Source organism: Nelumbo nucifera, chromosome 3 (assembly GCF_055504915.1).
Source record: "Nelumbo nucifera cultivar China Antique chromosome 3, China Antique-T2T, whole genome shotgun sequence".
Classification (NCBI taxonomy): domain Eukaryota; kingdom Viridiplantae; phylum Streptophyta; class Magnoliopsida; order Proteales; family Nelumbonaceae; genus Nelumbo; species Nelumbo nucifera.
In genome coordinates, this window is record NC_142651.1 from 52491124 (window position 1) to 52512029 (window position 20906).

Here is a 20906-nt window from a genome sequence, read left to right on the forward strand (position 1 = left end):
TAAGCAGCTCGTCTGCCCATAGTCCCTTAGCTCGGTCTAGTCGCGCCTTTAGTCCGCGGAGAATAGCTCTGTTCGTAACTTTCGTCTGACCATTTGCTTGAGGGTGCGCCACTAAGGTGAAGTTCTGCTGAATTCCCATGTCTCGGCACCAGTTTTGGAATTTGATGTCTTCGAACTGCTTACCATTGTCGGAGATCTGTACCCGACGTAATCCAAAACGACACACTATGTTCTTCCAAAAGAAGTTTTGCATGTTTTGGGCTGTGATTGTTGTGAGAAGTTCAACTTCGACCCACTTCATGAAATAGTCAACTGCCACCACTAGGAACTTCCTTTGCCTTGTTGCTGGTGGGAATGGCCCGAGTAAGTCAATCCCCCATTGTGCAAATGGCCACGGGCTAGTGAGGTATTTTAGGTCGGCGACAAGCCGGTGGTGGATGTTGGCGTGCTTCTGACACTTGCCGCATTTTTTGACAAGCTCGGCCGCATCTGCCTTCATCGTTGGCCAGTAATTCACCTGTCATAGCACTTTTTGAGCGAGGGCTCTGCCCGCCAAGTGTCCACCGCACAGGCCCTCATGAGTATCGTTGAGGACGAGCTCGGCTTCAGAGGGTCGCAGGCAACGCAGGTAGGGGAGCGTGTAGGATCTTTGGTACAGCTGTTCATCTATCATGACGTATTTGGCTGCCTGACGCTCTACCCTCCTGGCAGCATTACGATCTGTAGGAAGGGTCTCGTGTAGCAAGAAGCTCGTGAGTGGATCAATCCAGCTCGGCTTTGCTTGAACGACGGGAGCGACCTCCTCTGCCCCCTGAGAATGATAACCGAGGCAAGTTCTCTATATAATAGTCCTCATGGTGTTATCACCAGTGCTGGCTAACCGGGATAGGGCATTGGCCTCAGCGTTCTCTGACATCGAGATTTGCTAGATGAAGTGTGACTAGAAGTTGAGCAGAGCTTCTCTTACTTTGGCTAAGTATGCTACCACAGTTGGCTCGCAAGCTTCGTACTCACCCATAACCTGATTGACCACGAGCGGGGAATCGCTGCAGATGACAATGTGTTTGGCTTTCACTTCCTTTTCCAGATCCCGCCCGGCTAGTACCGCCTCGTACTCTGCTTCGTTGTTGGATGCCGCGAACTCAAAGCGTAGTGCGTACTCCAATTTCACACCACTTGGCCCGTATAGAACGATCCCAGCTCCGTTGCCCTTCTGGTTTGACGAGCCATCTACGTGAAGGATCCAGGGTTCCTCGTCCCAGTTTGCGCTTGGCCTAACTAGGAGAGAGACCACGTTGGTTGCTACTTCACGGTGCTCGAGCTCAACCAGCCCGGGAACCTTGGGCTCACCCGCACTGGGGGCCTCGTGTTCCACCGGCTTGGGGACTTCGGAGCTAAAGGTGCATTCTGCAACGAAATCTGCTAAGGCTTAGGCCTTGATAGCAGTTCACGGCTTATATTGGAGTTCGTATTCGCTGAGCTCGATGGCCCACTTTGTCAACCTTTCCGAGTCCTCAGGCTTAAGCAATACTTGCCTCAGAGGTTTGTTGGTAAGGACAACGATGGTGTGAGCTTGGAAGTACAGGCGAAGCTTTCGGGCTACTATGACCAGTGCATAGGCTAACTTTTCTATCTCTGGGTACCTTGTCTCTGCTCCCTGCAACACTTTAAAAACATAATAGACGGGTCGTTGAACCCGATCTACTTCTCTTATTTGTACCGAGCTGACCACCTCGTCATTTGCCGAGAGGTATCACTCTAAAACATCACCCTCTTTGGGTCGGGTTAAGACCGGGATGCTAGCAAGGTGCCTCTTGAGCAAGTCGAATGCGAGCTGGCACTCTTTAAAGAAGGGCAGGCAGCGATCTGCCGACTTGGACATGAAACGACTCAGGCGGCTAACTGGCCGTTCAACTTTTGAACCTCCTTTAATTTCCGGGGTGGTCTCATCTCTAGGATGGCCTTGATTTTGTCTGGGTTGGCTTCAATGCCTCGCTGGTTAATGATGTACCCAAGGAATTTACCCGAGGTGACACCAAAGACACACTTGTTCGGATTTAGTTTCATATTAAATCTACGCAAAATTTCAAAAACTAAATGTAAATATTGTATTAAATTATGTGAAAATTGGGTTTTGACGACCATGTCATCTACATAACATTCCACTTTTCTACTAATTAGTGGCTCAAACAGTTTATTTACAAGTCTTTGAAAAGTGGCCCCAGCATTTTTCAACCCGAAGGGCATGACCTTGTAACAGTACAGGCCGAACTCGGTTATGAAGGTAGTTTTCTCTTCATCAGCTGGGTCCATCCTAATCTGATTGTAGCCCGAATAGGCGTCCAGGAAGCTCAGCAACTCGTGCCCTGAGGTTGCATCCACTAGACGGTCGATTCTGGGCAGTGGGAGGCAGTCCTTTGGGCAAGCTCGGTTCAGGTCGGTGTAGTCGACGCACATGCGCTATTTACCGTTAGCCTTTTTCACTAGAACGGGGTTGGCCACCCAGCTCGGGTAATGAACTTCCCTAATAAAATCGGCTACAAGGAGCTTCCCAACCTCCTCGTCGACTACCCTCCATCGCTTTGGGGCTACGTTGCGTTTCTTTTGTCTAACAGGCCTAACTACAGGATCAGTGTTGAGCCTATGAGTTATAATGTTGGGGTCTATGCTGGGCATTTCTACCGTTGACCATGCAAAAACATCTAAACTTTCAAGTAAGAAACTTACCAGTTGAGACCGCAGGGGTTCCTCAATAGAAGCACCAATCGGAAGTACCCGAGCTAGGTCCTCTGTCGAAGCCGGGATGGGGATGGTATCTTCAGTAGGTGCGGCTCGCTCCGCGAGCTACTCCGTAGGTCATTCTAGCACGAGGTCGTCTGCTACCTTGGCCTTTCCTTTGAGAGTGGCTACATAGCACTTGCGGGACTTGAGCTGATCACACTGTATCACTCCGACTCCAAAGTCTGCAGGGAACTTCATCGCTAGGTGGTAGGTGGAGACTACTACTCATAGGGCATGGGTGATGGGTCGACCTTCTATTGCGTTGTATGGGGAGGGGGTCGCGACCACCAGGAACTCGTAGTTGAGCGTTACCATGCTAGGCCAGGTGCCGACCTCCACCGGTACAGTGACTCTCCCTAAAGGCCTGACCTCCTCACCACTGATTCCTACAAGTGGAGTGTTTGCGGGCTTCAGGTCACTTTCCTGGAGCTGAAACTGATCGAAGGCTGCCTTGAAGAGAATATCTACCGAGCTGCCCGAGTCGATTAGGACGCGCCTGACCTCGAAGTCGTTGATCTTAATCTTTATGACGAGCGTGTCATCATGGGGATAATGGACTCCTCGCGCATCATCTTCAGTGAAGAAGATCGGTTCCTCCATCCTTGGCCACTTTGGGGGGTTAAGCTCTTCCCTGGCGGCCTCGCGAGCTGATGACCGAGCTACTGTCGAAGTGCAGCCAGCGACAATTGATCCTCTGACAATTACATGAATGGTCCCCTAGACTGGTCTCTCGTCGGGAGGCTGCCTCTGCGGCTGTTCTACTTGTCTGCTGGACTCGAGAGCCTCTTTACTCTGCTTTCCCGTGCCGACCTGCTTTATTAATATTATTATGCTGTACAAAATTTTTCAGATATCCGCGACGGATAAGTTCTTCTATCTCATCGTGAAGGTTCTTACAATTTTCGGTATTAATGACTGTGATCTCTACGAAAATTACAATACAAGTTTTTATTCCTAACATTGGGATCGACCTTAAGCCGAAGTGGCCACTTCACATATGGGGCGTCCTTGATCGCCATGAAGATCTCGACCCGCTTTGCGTTGAGGGGCGTATAGTCCCTTTCTGTTGTCGGAGCTCGGAAAGGCTGAATTGGCTTTGCCCCCCGAGCTTGGTCCTTCTTCTTCTTGCTATCACTTGGAGTCGGGGGCTCCGGTTCCCTTTTTCTTTTTTCAAGGGCATGCTCGCCCTTCTTGATCTCCTCCTCTGTCCCTATGAACCGATCTGCGAGTTCGAGGAACTCGGTCATGGTCTTGGGTTGGTTGACAACCACGTGCCATCTGAACTCCTTGTGGGAGATGCCCCGCTTGGCCGCAGTGAGCTGAACTGCAGGGTCTAGGTCAGGTATCTGCAGGCAAGTGTCATTAAACTGCTTGATGTAGTTTCGGATGGACTCTCCTTCCCTTTGGACTATGCTGAGGAGGCTTTCTTGGGTCCTCGGGCACCTTTTACTGGTGACGAAGTGGGAGGTGAAGACCTGCACGAACTGCGCCCAACTCCTTATTGAACCTAGCGTGAGGTTTCAGTACCAAGTGCGAGCTACTCCTTTGAAAGTGGTGGAAAAGGCCACGCACATTCAAGACTTGCTCGCTCTGGCCAGATGCATCTGGGACTGAAAGGCGTCCACGTGGTCTTTGGGATCGAAAGACTCATCGTACTTGTCCAGCGGGGGGAGCTTGAAGTCCCTTGGCATAGGGACAGCAAGGAGCTCTGGTGACAGGGGGGAGCGAACTGAAAGAAGCGGTGTAGCTTTTACCTCGCCCGAACTTACCTCAACCTTACCTCTGAGCTCGGGCAGGTCGCGGGTGGCGGTTCGGCGAGCTCGACAACGCCTTTGCTGCTTCTTAGTGGGCTCGGCGTTGGTGTTGCTAGCCTCGGTATTACTGAGCTCGATGGGCCCAGGGAAAGGCTCAGACAATTGTCGGTAGCTGCGAACAGAGGGACCTTATCCCAGGTCGTCGGCCAGCACTTCAAACCGGTTTTCGGCAAGTGGAGGTTCGAACTGCGAATGCCGAGGTGATACGGGCCTAACCGGTTGGGAAGCCCCCGACCTAACTACAGGCCGCGAGGCGGGGGTAGGGGGTCTTTCCTTCCTTCCATGAGATGATACCGAGCTCTCTCCTCAGCGGAAAGGAAGTTCGCTTCGGCGGTGAGGCTTGGTTGGCTGCGCAGCTGGATGCTAAGGAGGGAGTGAAGGAAACTTTTGCTGATACTGGTATTGGGAAACTTGGTGCAACACTTGTTGCTGGTGGAACTGGAGTTGTTGGAACAGTTGCATCTGAGCCTGCATGGCTCGCATGCCCTGCATCAGATCCTCAAGCTGACCTTGGCTAGCCACCGGAGGGAGGATGGTGGGTTCATCGAAGGTTGTTCCGACTGCAAAAGGCAGTGGAATAGTCACGGGTGCCACCGTCTGAGGCAGATTCAGACTTGGAACCCCGTCCACAGAGAGGGGGACGGTGAACTGCCTGTTGCAAGTCACGGGTGCCACTGTCTGAGGCACATTTAGACTTGGAACCCCGTCCACAGAGAGGGGGACGATGAACTGCCCGTTGCAGACGGTGGGTAACTGGGATTATTCCTCAGGGGTGTTCCGGCGTTTGGCGTTGCTGGAGGAAGCCATAGGTGTTGGTGTTGCTGATGAGTTCTTGGGAGAAGGTTTCACAGAAGTTAGAGGAAGGCCTTTTGAAGCGTTCCCACAGATGGAGCCAAATGATGCAGCACGATCTGGGCACTCCTAGCTGGCTAAAACTTGGCTCCTAGCAGTGATAGATGGCACCTGAGATGAAGAGGAACGTGAAGGATTCTCGATGAGCTCTCCCGGCAAGAACACTCCAATGGCTAAGTTAGAACTCTGAGGAAAGCTCAATGAAAACATAGAGAGTTAAGAGTGCTAAAAGTGCTAGCTTCAATACCTTTGCTTTGTGAGGGTCGGGGTCCTTTTATACCGGAGCTCGGTCACATCAGGCGTAACCGCCATTGCCCTAGCCGTTACTGCCAGGGCTGGGGTGGCAGGTGCAGGCTGCTGCTGTAGGGTATGGACTTGTCAGGTGTGCCATGCTTTTCAGAGACGGAAGGCAGAACGCCACTTGGCAAGGGATGCGGGCACTGCCACCGGATCCGGCAGGTACGGATGTCAGGTAGATCTCCCCTGCTGGCTGTCGAGCTACTATGCACCGAACCACCTGGGGCTGGTTGTCTTGCACCGAGGTGCCGAGGTACGCCGAGGTGCTTGCATTGGAGGCGAGCCTTAAGCAAGTACGAACAGGAGTCTCGACGGTGCTGTCCTGACGTGTATCTCCCTCGGGACACTTAGCCAAAAGCCGGGGTGCTCCCTTCTTAGGAAGGGAGAGTTCGGAGTCCCTTAGGAGGAGCTCGGGTCTCAAGGGGAGCTCGGGTCCCTTTGCACGGGGGGAGCTCGAGGCGCTCCACCCTTAGGCTCAGGGCGAGCTGGGCCTTGCTTCTCGGTGAGTTGTCACACCCACCGAGTCGTTTGGTTGGGCCTCAACAAGCTCGCTACGCCTAGTTGTGGCCAGGCTGTCGCGCTGAGTTGTCACTTATGCCAGGTCATGTCCATGTATCCCTGTGTTATGAGGTCGGGCCAAATCACCCTTCATCAATTTGCATCCGATCTGACACTGTTCATGTTGGATTTGATTTGATCCAAAGATCCAATCGGATTCGATCTGAATTTGAATCCTATTGAATTTTTAGATCTGATTTGATCCGACTTGTTTTCTTTAAAAAATAATAAATTTTTGAAAGAAAATAAAATATATCAATTTAAATAAAGAAAAACAAAAAATACAAGTATTTTTTAATTATTCTCATCAAATATATACATGATTTTATAAAAAATAAATAGTATAATAAATTTATAAAAGTATAATATAAATAATATATTTATAAATAAATAAAGAACATATGTATATGTATTATATATATATTTATTTATTTATAAATATATAACACATCGGATTGGATCTTCTCATATCGGATAAGGGGTGATCTGAGTACAATCCGATTTTTTATCGGATCATAGGATCTGATATGGTCCCAAGATCCGACCAAAGGTGATCCAAATTCGACCAAATAGGTTGGATCTTGAATCGGATTGAATCATGATCTGATCGATTTGCACCCCTAGTTGTAACCATATATGTTAGTAGTATTAGTTGGAATCAGATCTGATTTGTATTCATTGGGCCCATGTTTGTTAATAGTCCCCTACTTTATACTAGTGTATTACTTTGATTCAAAGTTGCTATCATTCGAATAACATGATATGTTAATCTGGTTCTCATATTGTTTCTCTATTTTTGCTCATATCTAGGATTTTTCATATTGAATGTTGATAAACAGTGATAACTATTATCCATATTATTATTTGTAATTTATATTCACATTGGGCAATGGTTTGGGTTTGTGGTGGATTGTACCAACATGTTTGTTGATAAACAAATACATAGTTTTTTGATGTAGGCATATTACTTTGATTGGAAAGGACTATACACTAATCACAACCAAGGTTCAAAAAATTGATACTATACGCCTCGTATTAGGCATATCGTATCGTATCTTTTGGGTCTTTACAAGTGTTTCGGGACCCTACCCTTTTTTAAAAAAAAAACCCATTTTTAACTCCCGAAAAGTCAAAATTTAAAAAAAAATTAAAAAAATGTATTTCTGTATGTTTCTAATTACCGATACGCAGAGGCATATCGATACTTTGGACCATGATCACAAGTCTTTCTACTTTGTCCATAATTTTCCATTTAAGTTAAAGTTATTGGGTATGGTAGTGATTTATATGTTCACTCCTAGTATTTGATTTCCTCTCCTTTGGTTAATGTATGTATATGGATGGTGTGACACTATTTTAGATGTCTACAAGTGTATAGTAAACAATATACAATTTGATGATGTACTGATTAGTCTAACTAATTGGATTAATGAACAGGAGAATATTTTCATAGACCTACTAGTAGAACAAATGCAAAGTGGTGGGGTGGTAAATGGTTGTTTAAAAACCAATGCATGAAAAGAAGTAAGGGCTGGGTTGGATAATTTAATGGGTCAGGAGTTTAACATAAAGGCTTATAGTAATAAGATACAAGAGATTGTAGGTCTCGATAACCTTATGATTGTAATCCCTAAAATTTTAAACAACCCAAAATACTATCCATGGTTTAAGGTAATTTTAAAGACAGCATTTTCGGGTATCTAAACATCTTGTATGTTTCGGCTATGATTAAGAAAGTTACTTGATGGAAGTCATGGATAATTAGGAAGATCCATTGATTTATACGGAAGTTATGTTAGACATAGACTCATTGAAGTGGGTAGATGTCATGAAAGATGAAATGGACTCAATGAATACTAATAGAGTTGTACTTTGGTTAGGATTGTCAACAGGTTGGGCCTGGGTTGAGACAGGGTAGAGCTAGACTTGAACCGACAGATAATATATTGTCCTAGCTCCAAACCAGACCCTATAGGATTTGGCTTTTTCAGACCTAGAACCAAAACCGACTGGTTCTTGAGTTCATTGGGTTTAACTGACGAGCCCGATTGTATCATTTAAAATAGAAAAGTGGCAAATACCATTGCTATGCAGAGGAGACTAATTCTTTGATGGACAACTTACCACTTTAGCTATACTTTCCTTTTGCAAAAAAAAAAAAAAAAAAAAAAAAATATGTGTGTCAAGCTTTACAAGATATGAAAGAGCCTATAAAATGTAAAGAAAAGAGATTGATAAAAAAAACATGTGAGATTTTGCCATTTTGGTTACTTGCTGCAACATTGTTGCTAGTTGCTGACCTGCCGTAGTGCCACTGCCCCTACTCACAACTTAAACAATTTAGTTGCGATATTTGTCGTTGTTACCACCTACCGGCACTGTCTCCACCAATTACTGTTATCATTGCTACCTCAACTTTAGAACAAGACAAGAGCTTGGAAAGTTGGAGTTTGGCCTATAGCCAAACGAGATGGGGAGATGAGAGAGTAAGAGAATGAGAAAGATAAGGGATGAGGACAAGAGATGAGAGATTGAGAGGAGAGTGTGAAATGTTAGGGAAGAAGATTGGTTGTTGGTGGTGACTATAAGAGACTCTGAGATAGAACAAAGTAGAGAAGAAAGGAGGAAAAATGAAACACCTTCCCTCTTTTGTTCAATTAGGATTTGGGTTTCCGTGTTTCATTTAAAACATGGGCTAAATGATCTATATGGGCCCATGATTTTAATATTACACATAAAAAATATTTAATATTATATATATAGTATCAGTTTGGGACAAGGTAGACCCAACCCCGACTCGATAATAATCGAGACAAATTATTAAGAACTAGAATTGATCCATCAATATAGATTCTCGAACGAAAACCAACTCAATCGGTTCAAGTCCATGGGCCAGTCCTGACCCATTAGCAGCCCTAACTCTAGTAGACCCGCCCCTTGGGGTAAAAGCAATTGGTTACAAGTGGATCTACAAGAGGATGAATTGATGGAAAGGTTGAGACCTATAAAGCTCGATTTGCGGTGAAAGGCTACACTAAAAAATGATTTAGTTATAAGGAAACCTTCTCATCCATGGCCATGCTTAAATCCATTAGGATATTATTAGCTATAATTACACACTACGATTATGAAATATGGCAAATAAATATAAAAAATTGTGTTTCTGAATAGTGATCTTATTGAAGATATCTATATACAATAGTTGGAAGGCTTTGTTGCCAAGGGTAAAAAACACATGGTGTGTAAGCTCAGTTGATCCATATAACGGATTAAATCAAACTTCCGGAAGTTAGAACATTTGTTTTGACTCAACAGTCAAATAGTTTGATTTTGAGCAAAATCTGAATGAACCATGTGTTTATAGAAAAACAATGGGAGACAAGGTTGCATGTTTTGTTCTATATATAAATAACATACTACTCATTGGGAATGATGTAGGAATGTTGACAATGGTGAAAGTATGGCTTTCACAAGCAACTCTCCATGAGAAATCTTGGAGAAGATTCTTATATCTTAGGACTTCGACTCTATAGAGATAGATCAAAGCGGTTAATTAGATTGTCTTGATTTACTTACATTGACAAGATTGTCAAGACATTCAACATGTAGGATTCTAAGAAGTGATTCGTTCCTTTTATACATGGAGTCACTCTCTCCAAAGGAATGTCACCTAAAACCCCTAAGGAGATAAAGGACATGAGAAAGGTTCCCTATGTATCTATCGTAGGGAGCATCATGTATGCTATGTTGTGCAATTTGACTTGACATTGCTCATGCCATTAATATGAAGAACATACTAAAATACCTATGAAGAACTAAAGAGCATTGTCTTTGTCTTTTATGGTAGTTCACTATAGATGATCGGTTATATAGATGTCAACTTTCAGTCTAACCTAAATGATAAAAAGTCTACATCTGGATATATTTTTATGTTGGGATCCTATACAGTCAGTTGGAGAAATAGCAAACAAAGATCCACAATAGACTCCACGACTGAGGCTGAGTACATTGCTACAAATGAGGCTACCAAAGAAAGTTTGGATGAATAAATTCATCCAGTAATTAGGAGTTGTACCATCCAACACATCACCCATTCTATTGTTGTGTGACAAAACTGGAGCCTTTACTCAAGCCAAAGAGCCAAGAGCCCACTCAAAGTCAAAGCACATAGAGAGGAAGTATCACATTCTTTGGGAGAATGTTGGTAAAAGAGACGTCTAGATTCAAAAGGTAGCATTAATGGAAAATGTAGCAGACTCGTTAATTAAGCCACTGACATAGAAAGTGTTTGAAGGACGTGTGGGTAGTATGGGATTGAGGGTAATACCCAATTGGACCTAAGTGCAAGTGGGAGTTATTAGACAGTGTATGCCCTTAGCTCAAATTAGATTGATATACACAAACATTTACCAGTAAATGAATAAAGTATATTATTGTTTTATGTTCTTATTAGTGTATTTCTGTGAATTACTCCTTAAATTGGGCAATTATGAGACACATGTTAGTTTAGAATGTTCTCAAGCATTGGATAAACTTAGGGAGTTTATCCTGACAAGGTTTGACAACAGTGTGCTACCGAATTGGTGGAGTAGCTTGTCTCAGCTGCTAGGGTTGGACTTCAAGCATAGCTAGTGGGTTTTTGGAAAAAAACAATAAATTTAGACCAATTTTCAATCATGCCCTAGTCCTTGGAGATGGATGGGCAAAATTGGAAAGTTGCACTTAACCCCATACTTGATTATGATGATGCACTAGGTTTTGAACTGAAGTGTCTTTGATATGCCAACCAGTGAGATCCATCAAGGGTCAAATATTTAAGTATGTTGGGGCAGTTTAGGAAATTACTTGAGTGAGTGATCGTTGTGATAGTATCGTCCCCTTTGTCAGACAAAGTGAATATTAAGATCTATACTCTTTCTGATGGAAATTTAAACCGTCGACAATGGATTTCAACTATATTTGAAATCTGATTTGCAAAATGTATTTATATGTTATATTATTATTCTATGAAAAAATGTTTGCAAAAGATTTTAATCCCAAAATTCATCCAAGTAGAGAGTGTGAAACTACATTTTGTAGTCCGGGAAGAGGTCTTTTTTCGTGGAAAGTATTTTGATGATTATGGGCTGAGAGGTTAGGTGTGAAAGACCATTATAGGGTTGATTGCCCGATGGGATTTATTTTACATAAATCCATTATCCTTGAGTCTTCATAGGGTGGTTGAATCCAATGATCGTCTATGTGTAAATGTTGGGCCCAAATTGAGTTAAGCCGATTGGGTTTAGGGTTCACTGCTCTTGAGCAGTGAATTCGGCCTAACCTCTTCCAGAGGTGGGGCCGACCCTTATGGACTTGTGTGGAACCTTTGTGGGTTCCACGCCATACAATATTCAAGTCCAAAGTGTCCATGCAACACCTTGGGACGTGAACTAGTAAAGAAAATGGGCCTGAGGCCCATTACTAATATGATTAATTAAGATATCACATTTTATTAAATTGTCATCTAATTTTGATTGAAAATGGATATGGATCTAGGTATGGAGTACATATTCTCTTGCGAAGATAATGATTATCAATTAAAGATAAAGTTTGATCCAAATTTGATATGGATCGTCTCTTAGTTAGATTAAGAGAGTGTTCTATATAAGGGACTAAGAGGAGAGGGGCGAATTTACCAATTCTCTCCATTCTCTTCCTCTCTTCTCTTCTCCCTTGCCTCCTAGAAACCCTAATTCAGCCCAACTATGATATGGGATGATTTCCATCAGTTCTATACTATGTTTTTTTTTTTGCAAGAAAAACATTAGAGGATCTCAAGTTCATACTCCCACTTTGATCCAAGCAAGTTGGGGACCGATTTTGCTAAAATGGTGTTGTTGAATCGGCTTTACATACAAACTATGCCATCTTTAGTTGGAGGGCAATTTTGGGACTGATATTGCGAGTGAACTAATACTCTGGGAGCTGCACATTGTAGTTTCCGTATCAGGTATAATTAGTTTTAATTGGGTTTTCAAATCTGGTCTGGTTCAGTGCAAGTTTGATCCCAAAATTTCAAATTTCAAAATTACAAGAAAATTAGTTCCTAGGTGGGGTTAGAAAATTTTAAAAATTTGGTTAGCCAATAAGTGTGGTTAGGCCAGGTTTAATCTGATTTGTAACCCTTCCAACATGTTTTATGTGTTTCTCATCAACATTTGTTGTTCAAATGTGATTTGTAACCCTTATGCTTAATTGTGTTGACTTGGTGGACTTCAAACCAAACTATCTTTGCTTGTGTTAGATGTTCTATTTATGTATTTCCATTAATACCTATTGAATTGCTAATTATGTAGATTTAAAAAGTAAATATAAAATTATAAAATTTTGTGAAAAATTTTAGACACATCTCTAATATTATATATTTATCATATTAAACAACAATAAATGTGATAAATAAGAAGTACTTTTATTAATGATTGAAATAAAATAAAAGATTTAAACTGACCTAGAAATAAAACCATTTTCCTATTTTAATGAGGGCCAATGGTTCAATCTTTTAGGTCAAATGGATCAACTCATGATATAATTAAATATTAAGAATTTTAAAAAAGATAGAGACATGAAATTTTTAAAATATATATATTTTGTAAAAATGAACATTTGGGAGCATTTCTATTATTATGTATTCGTCATATTAAACAAAAATAGAAATAGAATAAAAAAGTAAACTAACTTGAAAAGAAAACTGTTTCGTGGTCTGCAACTTCGGTTTGAAAAGCAATTACCGATAAGTTTCATTCTGTCATCTTTATTATTTATACAACAATTTTTCATTCATGGATTGTCACACACAATACCAAAACACAACCAACCAAGAAAGCAAATTATTAGATTCTACGGAACTAAGGTTCAAATTTAGAAGAAAATAAAAACATTGAGAGAGATTTTGAGTAAATGCCCAAAGGACTAACCAACAAATAAAGCATGCACACACGGGCAAAGAACAAGTGGAACAAATTTTTTTTTTCAGCTCTGCATAAAATACATATATCCTCTACATAAAGTACAACTCTACATAAAATACTCCAATCACACAAATTGCTATGGGCGACAATAAAACCCCTAACAAGTTTCTAGAAGAAAGTTTTAAATCTAAGGGGATATTCTTAATTTCCAAATTTTCTTCAAAATAGTTATCTTATCATGGGGCTCAAGTGCTCATTCCCCTACTCCCAAAGTCAATTATAAGGTCCCATTCACTTTTCCGTAAGTTATTTACCTGGGTAAATTCAATTACCTTAGTAAGTTTTTCCTGTGAAACACTTACCCGGGTAAGTGCATTTACCCATTTTCTTTTATTTCCCAGGTAAATAAGGTAATGACCATTTTAGTTATAAAAGTCCATTATTAAAAGGGACATTTTTGTCCCATTCAAGTTTTAGCACCCAAGAAAATAAACTTTCCCTATTCCCCACAAAAATCTCAAAAATGAACATGGGATTCTTGGTCAATGGGAACCAAAATCTTATTGACCTACTTTCCCCCTCTCAAAATCCAGAAAAAGAATGCCCCCTAAAAGTCTTGCGTTTGGTCCTGAAAACACAACAAATGTTAAACAAAACACTTGGAAGCAAATTGAAACCAGTTTTGAGTGTCACCTACGAATACCTAGTTTTTGTCTTCAGATCATATATTCCTATAGTGGTAAAAGGAAGTATTCTTGATTCATAGTACTCTGTTTTGCACTACACAATCAAGTGCGAAATGTCTTATTCCAAGCTGATTCAAATCTCAATGGGAGTTAGGATAATAATAACAATAAGCAACATATAACCAAGAAACATCACAAAAATAAAAAATAAGCACACACAACAATTTTTAATGTGGAAAACCTCTCCAATGTGAGGAGGAAAAACCATAGGGCATTATACCCAAAAATCTTCCACTATAAACAAAATAATGGGGTTACAACTTATCTAGTTCCAACTAGAGGATAACTACTTCAAAAGACAAGAACCTCTCTTGGATACACAAAAACAGTCATCAAACAAGAAGTATTTCAATCAAGAAGCATGAAAAAGATCTCACTAAACAAGGTAGCCCAAGTCCTCTCTCCTCTTTTCTCATAAACGAGGATACCATCGTAAGTGTCTAACCTTTTAAGAGACTCTCTACACTAAGATAAAAAAATGAGGCTTGTATAGAAAGACAAATAATAGTGGAGAGTGGATCCCACCATCCACTAACATGAAACGAGACCACACAATTTGTTTCTTTCTCACTAATGAGGGAATACCAAGAATCTCACAACTATATTTGTCTTTCTATTTTTCTTTCTCACGTGTTGGTCAAGGAAACCCAACGCATGAGTGGGTCCCACCTCCATATAAGGAGGGAAACCCAATAGAACGTACCTTTAGAATTATTGGCCAAATGATTCTACCCAACCTCTCACTGAAGATATGTGTAGATAATATACATTGGACATCTTCCCCAAAGGCATTATTCAAGATCTCTTGGTTCCATTAGTGATGTGATTCTTATCCAAACCACACCCTAGATATTCACATCCGAATTTGGAGATATTTGAATGTCAATTGAAAAAAGAGATCCTATAATTCTATTCCAATAGTTTTCCAAAGCAAAGAAGCAATTGAGGGAATTTTCCTTGGAAATCAATGTTTTTTTTTTTTTAATATTTTCCTCTTATAATCTAGACCCCCAAAACATTATTTTCCAAAAGGAATATTCAAAATAATTTACTTCCAAGTCCAAACTTTCATAATATTTTATTTTAGTATTTTTTTATTATCATATTATTTTAGTATTTTTTTTAATATTTTCCTCTTAAAATATTTTTATTTTAGTATTTTTTATTATCATATTATTACTTTCATAATATTTTATTGTTTAATGATTAATGCTTTATTATTATTTCATGAATTATGTATTAATATTTTATTATAATACTATTATTTTATTACTATTTTACAATATTTTTGTTAATAGTTTATTAGTTTATTATTATTATTATTATTATTATTATTATCAATTTACTAATATTTTATTATTTTATTAATATTAGTGTTTGGGGGGGGGGGGGTGGAATGGCCATTATTAATAATGAAAATCGAATTTTTATTCTTGTCAAACAAACAGTTGAAATCGGAATGGGCCATTCTGATTCTAGGCACCTATTCCTGAAAACCAAACGGACACTTAGAAAGCCCATATGAATAAGAATATAAGATCCATCATTCGAAATCCCAAACCTCCCTTTAATTTTAGCTAGCTCACTTGGGTGGGTTTGCTGTTAACAAAAAAAAAAAAAAAAAAAACTTGTTAAGTACTTGATGTGCTCCATTGGGGGCAGTTCATTCCATTTAATGTTTCCCACAGTCCCTCATGTTAAGTGTATTATTGTTCATTATATAGTCAAGTATAGGCAACAACTTCACTGAAGATTGCTTAAATTACAACCAAGTAGGGGTGTCAATGGTATTTGAAAATTCGATTTCAAATTTGAGATTCGATATAATTGAATCAAATTTGGATATCCTATTCATACCGAATAGTTAATTGGATTCGAATTCTGATATGACCTGATTCGATTCGATAAATATCCGAATTCAACCGATTATTTAATTTTTATATATAATATATAAAATATTTAAATATATTATATAATTTATATATATAATAATTAAATTATATAAATAATTTATATTTATATACTTTAAAAAATACTTATTTTATATATTTATTAATTATCTAAAATAATCAATTAATCAAATTCAAATTCGAATCGAATATTCAAATATTTAATCGAATTCGAATTCAAATATTAATTTTTAATATCTATCGAATATCAAATTTTTTAATCAGATTCGAATTCGAATATTAATTGATCCAATTCGAATTCGATCCGTTTACACCCCTACAACCAAGCAATGACAAAAACTGACTAAACGTAAAACAGGAACGAAACAAAAACAAAGCATTGGGTAACTGCATTGGTTGTTTGTCGGTTATCACATGGTCTTTTGCTCTTTAAATTGCAAATTTACCCAGATTTCGGTGCAAATTTGCATATGTACCAAGCGACGACAAAACTGAACCTGTGAACCAGGACAAAAATTTTGCTTTGATTCTGTATTTTGCACCCCAAACAAACGGCAAGACAAATCAATGATGCGGATGTTATTACTTATCAGTATGAATCGCTGGAGCACTCCTCCGTAATCGTCACATAACACATTTGCACGTAAGTGCTTCCCAGTTAGGCGGAGAAGCAAAAAGTACATTTTCTTCCTCCATTAAAAGAAACCCAAACCAGTTCGCCATTGAAGAGTTGAAGCTGCAGAAAAAGCTTTTTCAAGGCAATCCATACGAATTGTTCATGCAGAAAGCTAAAAGCAGGTGAGTCTCTCGTTGCTATCTTGTCTTTTTGTCTGCTTTCGAGGAATTGGAAGGGAGGGAATCTACATCTACAATTGGAATTTATTTTATAAAAGGTTAAAAAGAAAGAAAAGGCGCCTGTTGTCTGAAGGTGAGTTATCGGGACGCTCATACTTGTCGACTCATTGCCACCTCACCTGTTTGTAGTTATCGGGACGCAGCGACTGCAGGTTGTTCTACTTGAGCATGTCAGATGAATGCAGTCGAGTATTGCAGAATTTGTAGGGTCCAAAGAATCTCGTGTACCTTTAGTAAACTGGCTCTTTTCGGAAAAAAAAGTCGCGGTTTAAAGAAGTGAAAAGAGTGTAAGAAGAGGGGTTGAGAAGATCTTGCTGAAGGTTTTCTCGGTTTCTAGGAACAGAGTAACCACTGTTTTACAGTAATTTAAGTTGAGCCGTTTGGATTTTCGGTATTGCAGAGCAGAATTGTGGGTAGAATTTCGGAGTACAGAAGACAAAGGTACGAAGAGCAAATTCTTCAAAGGAATTGAATAATGTATGCTGTAATCAAGATCATTTTATTGTTACTATTGCGGTCTTTTTTTCTTAATTTTATTTTAAAGCATTCAAAAGGATTTCTATTGAACTCCTTCAGGCTTTTGTTTTGACCAAAATTGCATTATCAAAACTCTCCTTAGCTTTGGATGATTGATGTTCTAGGTGGGGTTCAAGTCCTACATGATAGGAGGGTAAGGGTCATTTGGAATCATCTCCGGATCAAACCCAGAATTTCAAATGGACTTGTTGGAGTTTTCCATTCTTGAATTTTGGTTTGACAATATATTGTCAAGATAAGGACTGCTAATTTATAAATTTGAGAGGATACAGTGTTTCTGTTTTATTGGATTTTCTTATTTTAGTATCAACATCACTGGATACAGTAATCTTAATAAAGTAACATCAAGAGCTTCGGATTAAAAATTATTGTTACTAATGTCTGTTTTTGGTTTTCAGCAAAAATGGTAACCAGAACAGTGGACCTTCGATCTGACACAGTCACCAAACCAACTGAAGCAATGCGAGCTGCCATGGCAAATGCTGATGTTGATGATGATGTCTTGGGTGTGGATCCAACAGCCTATCGCTTTGAAGCAGAGATGGCCAAGGTCATGGGTAAAGAGGCAGCACTGTTTGTTCCTTCAGGCACTATGGGTAACCTCATAAGTGTACTTGTCCACTGTGAGATTAGAGGAAGTGAAGTCATTCTTGGAGACAATTCCCATATCCATGTTTATGAGAATGGAGGCATTTCTACAATTGGGAATGTTCATTCAAAGACTGTGAAAAATAATTCAGATGGAACAATGGATATTTCTTTGATTGAAGCTTCTATAAGAGATCCTGAAGAGGAGCTTTATTACCCAACTACTAGGCTTATATGCTTGGAGAATACACATGCAAAGTAAGGGCTTGGTTTTGCTTGATTGTTTTTCAAAGTTTTGTGGTTTTTGAAGGTGGGACATTCCTGGGCCTTATTTATAGGATATTAGTCTTCACATGGCTGTGATCATGATTCTTTTAGTGGGATACTAATAGAAGGTTATTTTACATTGTTGTTTAGTTTAATTTTTCTTTTTTAATAATTTGTCTGGTTCCCAAAGAGTGAGGCTTTTGTATATTGAGTTTTATTCCTTTTATCTGCTGATCTCCTTAAATGAACTGAGGGTTGGTCTGAATAGGTCCAGATCCAGTCCACCCTCCCATATATGGAGTTACTATGGAGGTTTCTTTTACATTCTGAATGTGCTATAGTTCTTTCTGCAAGAAAATGCCAACAATTAGGTCCAGATCCAGTCCACCCTCCCAAAACCCCAGGTAGCCAGGGTCAACATTGGGTAATAGCCCATTCTTTTCCTTTTATTTGTATTATTTTTAAACATATTATGAAGTTTGAGAAAAATTTTAGTTTCGCAAGTACACTTGTTAGGAAATTTACCCTATTTTTTTTATCTTCTTTTAATCTATATCACTTTACTGACACATCTTATGAAATTAGAAACTAAAAAAATTCATTTAAATAAAAAACAAAAAAATTCTGCAGATAAGATATCCAAACTCCTTATTATTACTTGAAAACTATTGACACTCCAGAAGCAAATATTCTATAATCCATTTTGGGAAGAGCACCAAATCAACTGGACTCAGCACAAAAAATTTGGCTTGTTGATCTTCACAATGAGCCTCATGACTTGTATTTACATGAACATACTGTTATTCTGGTTCAGACATGAGATGTAGAAGAGAATAGAAAAAGAGAGAATTGCAGGTGTAGAAAGAGAAGATAAGAAACCTGTTCAGTGGAGTAAAAAAACATAACTGTACCTAGCAGGTGGCTGATACTTATACTCTTCTAAATTAATAGGAGAATAACATCTCTATAAGCCATTTGGGAAGAGCACCAAATCAACTGGACTCAGCACAAAAAATTTAGCTTGATGATCTTCACAGTGAGCCACATGACTTGTATTTACATGAACAAACTGTTATTCTGGTTCAGACTGAAGGCGTAGCAGAGAAACGAAAAAGAGTGAGTTGCAGGTTGTTAGTGTCGAGTATGTAGGGGTAATTCTGTCTTTGTGCTTGTGTTTAGGTGCTGATGTGTAAGTTTGTGTTAGATTTAATGTCCCTAACTTAAGTAGGGGCATATGTGACTTTTCCACATTATTTTAGTAATATAAAATACATCTGGCCGAATGGGAGAGTGAACTTTTTCTCTCTTTCGAACCATAATCTTTTCTCCTTGTTTCTTTTCTGCTCTCCTTTCTCTCTTTCTCTCCTCTCTTCTCTCTCTCTTCCTTGATTGTTATCAGTCTAACAGGTAGACTGAACACTAACATGGTATCAGTGCTAAATTGAGCAAATCGGATCTGCCCAGAATTCTGTTATCTGCGCACCTAGTCTAGGGTTTTCTCTTATTTTCTTCGCCATCAGCTAGAGATAAGGGACAAGGCTGAAAAGGAGTGATCACCCTTGTTTCGACTGGTGCTATAGTAGTTCGAACCAGAAGAAGAGAAGAAGAAGAAGAAGAAGAAGAGAAGAAGAAGAAGAGAAGAAGAAGAAGAAGGGTCTGTCGAAATCTGATGGGATTCCCATACAGTCGACCCCCTTAATCTATATTAGACTCTAATAATCTTTACAAAGACAAAAATGCCCTTACTTAAGTGTGGGGCAAAGTAACTCTAATAACACTGCCACATAAGCAAGCTACTTAACAAACAAATCTGCCCACTGGTCATTCGAGCCCACATGTTCTGTATTTATCTCTCTAGCAAGAACCTTCTCTCTCACAAAGTGGCAATCAACCTCTATGTGCTTTGTTCTCTCATGAAAGACAGGATTGGAAGAGATATGGAGTGCAGCTTGGTTGTTACAGTACAATCTCATAGGTTTATCCATGTGAAACCCAATTTCTTGTAGGAGATTCCTCAACCACACTAATTCACAGGTGGTGTGGGCCATGGCCCTATATTCGGCTTCAGCACTGCTTCTGGCCACAACCATCTGCTTTTTACTCTTCCATGTCACAAGATTTCCTCCAAGAAATGTGCAATAGCCTGTAGTAGATCTTCTGTCATTCACTGAGCCTGCCCAGTCTGCATCTGTATACCCAACTACTTCAAGTTTTTTCCCTGGTTTATACAATAGCCCACGACCTGGAGCTCCTTTCAGATACCTCACAATTCTAAGGATTGCATCCCAGTGAGGTATACGAGGGTTCTGCATGAATTGGCTCACCACACTGACTACAAAGGAGATGTCGGGTCTCGTGATAGTCAGATAGTTTAGCTTTCCCACTAGTCGTCTATACCTTCTAGGATCTTCAAATACTTCTCCTGTATCACTGTTCAACTTAACATTTGGTTTCATAGGGGTCTCAGCCGTTTTTGCACCTAACAGTTCTGTTTCTTCCAATAGATCAAGGACATATTTCCTTTGGCATAGATTTACACCTTGTTTTGACCTAGCAACTTCTATTCCCAAGAAATACTTTAATGTTCCAAGGTCTTTTGTTTGAAAATGATTTTGCAGAAATACCTTTAGTTTGCCAATCCCCAATTTATCACTACCAGTGATGACAATATCATCCACATAGACCACTAATAAAATCTTCCCAGCTTCTGAGTCATAGCTGAACACTGAGTGATCAACCTGGCATTGCTTCATT

General features: G+C 40.0%; 1 protein-coding gene across 6 annotated transcripts in view; it reads left to right on the forward strand.

Moving 5' to 3' along the window:
- Positions 1–16467: 16467 nt before the first annotated feature.
- Positions 16468–20906, forward strand: part of LOC104600884 (low-specificity L-threonine aldolase 1-like) — a 55330-nt gene continuing 50891 nt past the window's right edge. For 3 of the 6 annotated variants that reach the window (XM_088899776.1, XM_088899780.1, XM_010264035.3), the window contains exons 1-3: positions 16518–16703; positions 16890–17201; positions 17696–18143. In XM_088899776.1, coding sequence (XP_088755902.1) covers positions 17701–18143 — 443 coding nt within the window. In that variant the 5' untranslated portion in view covers positions 16518–16703; positions 16890–17201; positions 17696–17700. Of the gene's footprint in view, positions 16704–16798; positions 17202–17695; positions 18144–20906 lie in introns of all 6 variants that reach the window. The other 3 variants (XM_010264033.3, XM_088899777.1, XM_088899779.1) reach the window with 3 other exon arrangements.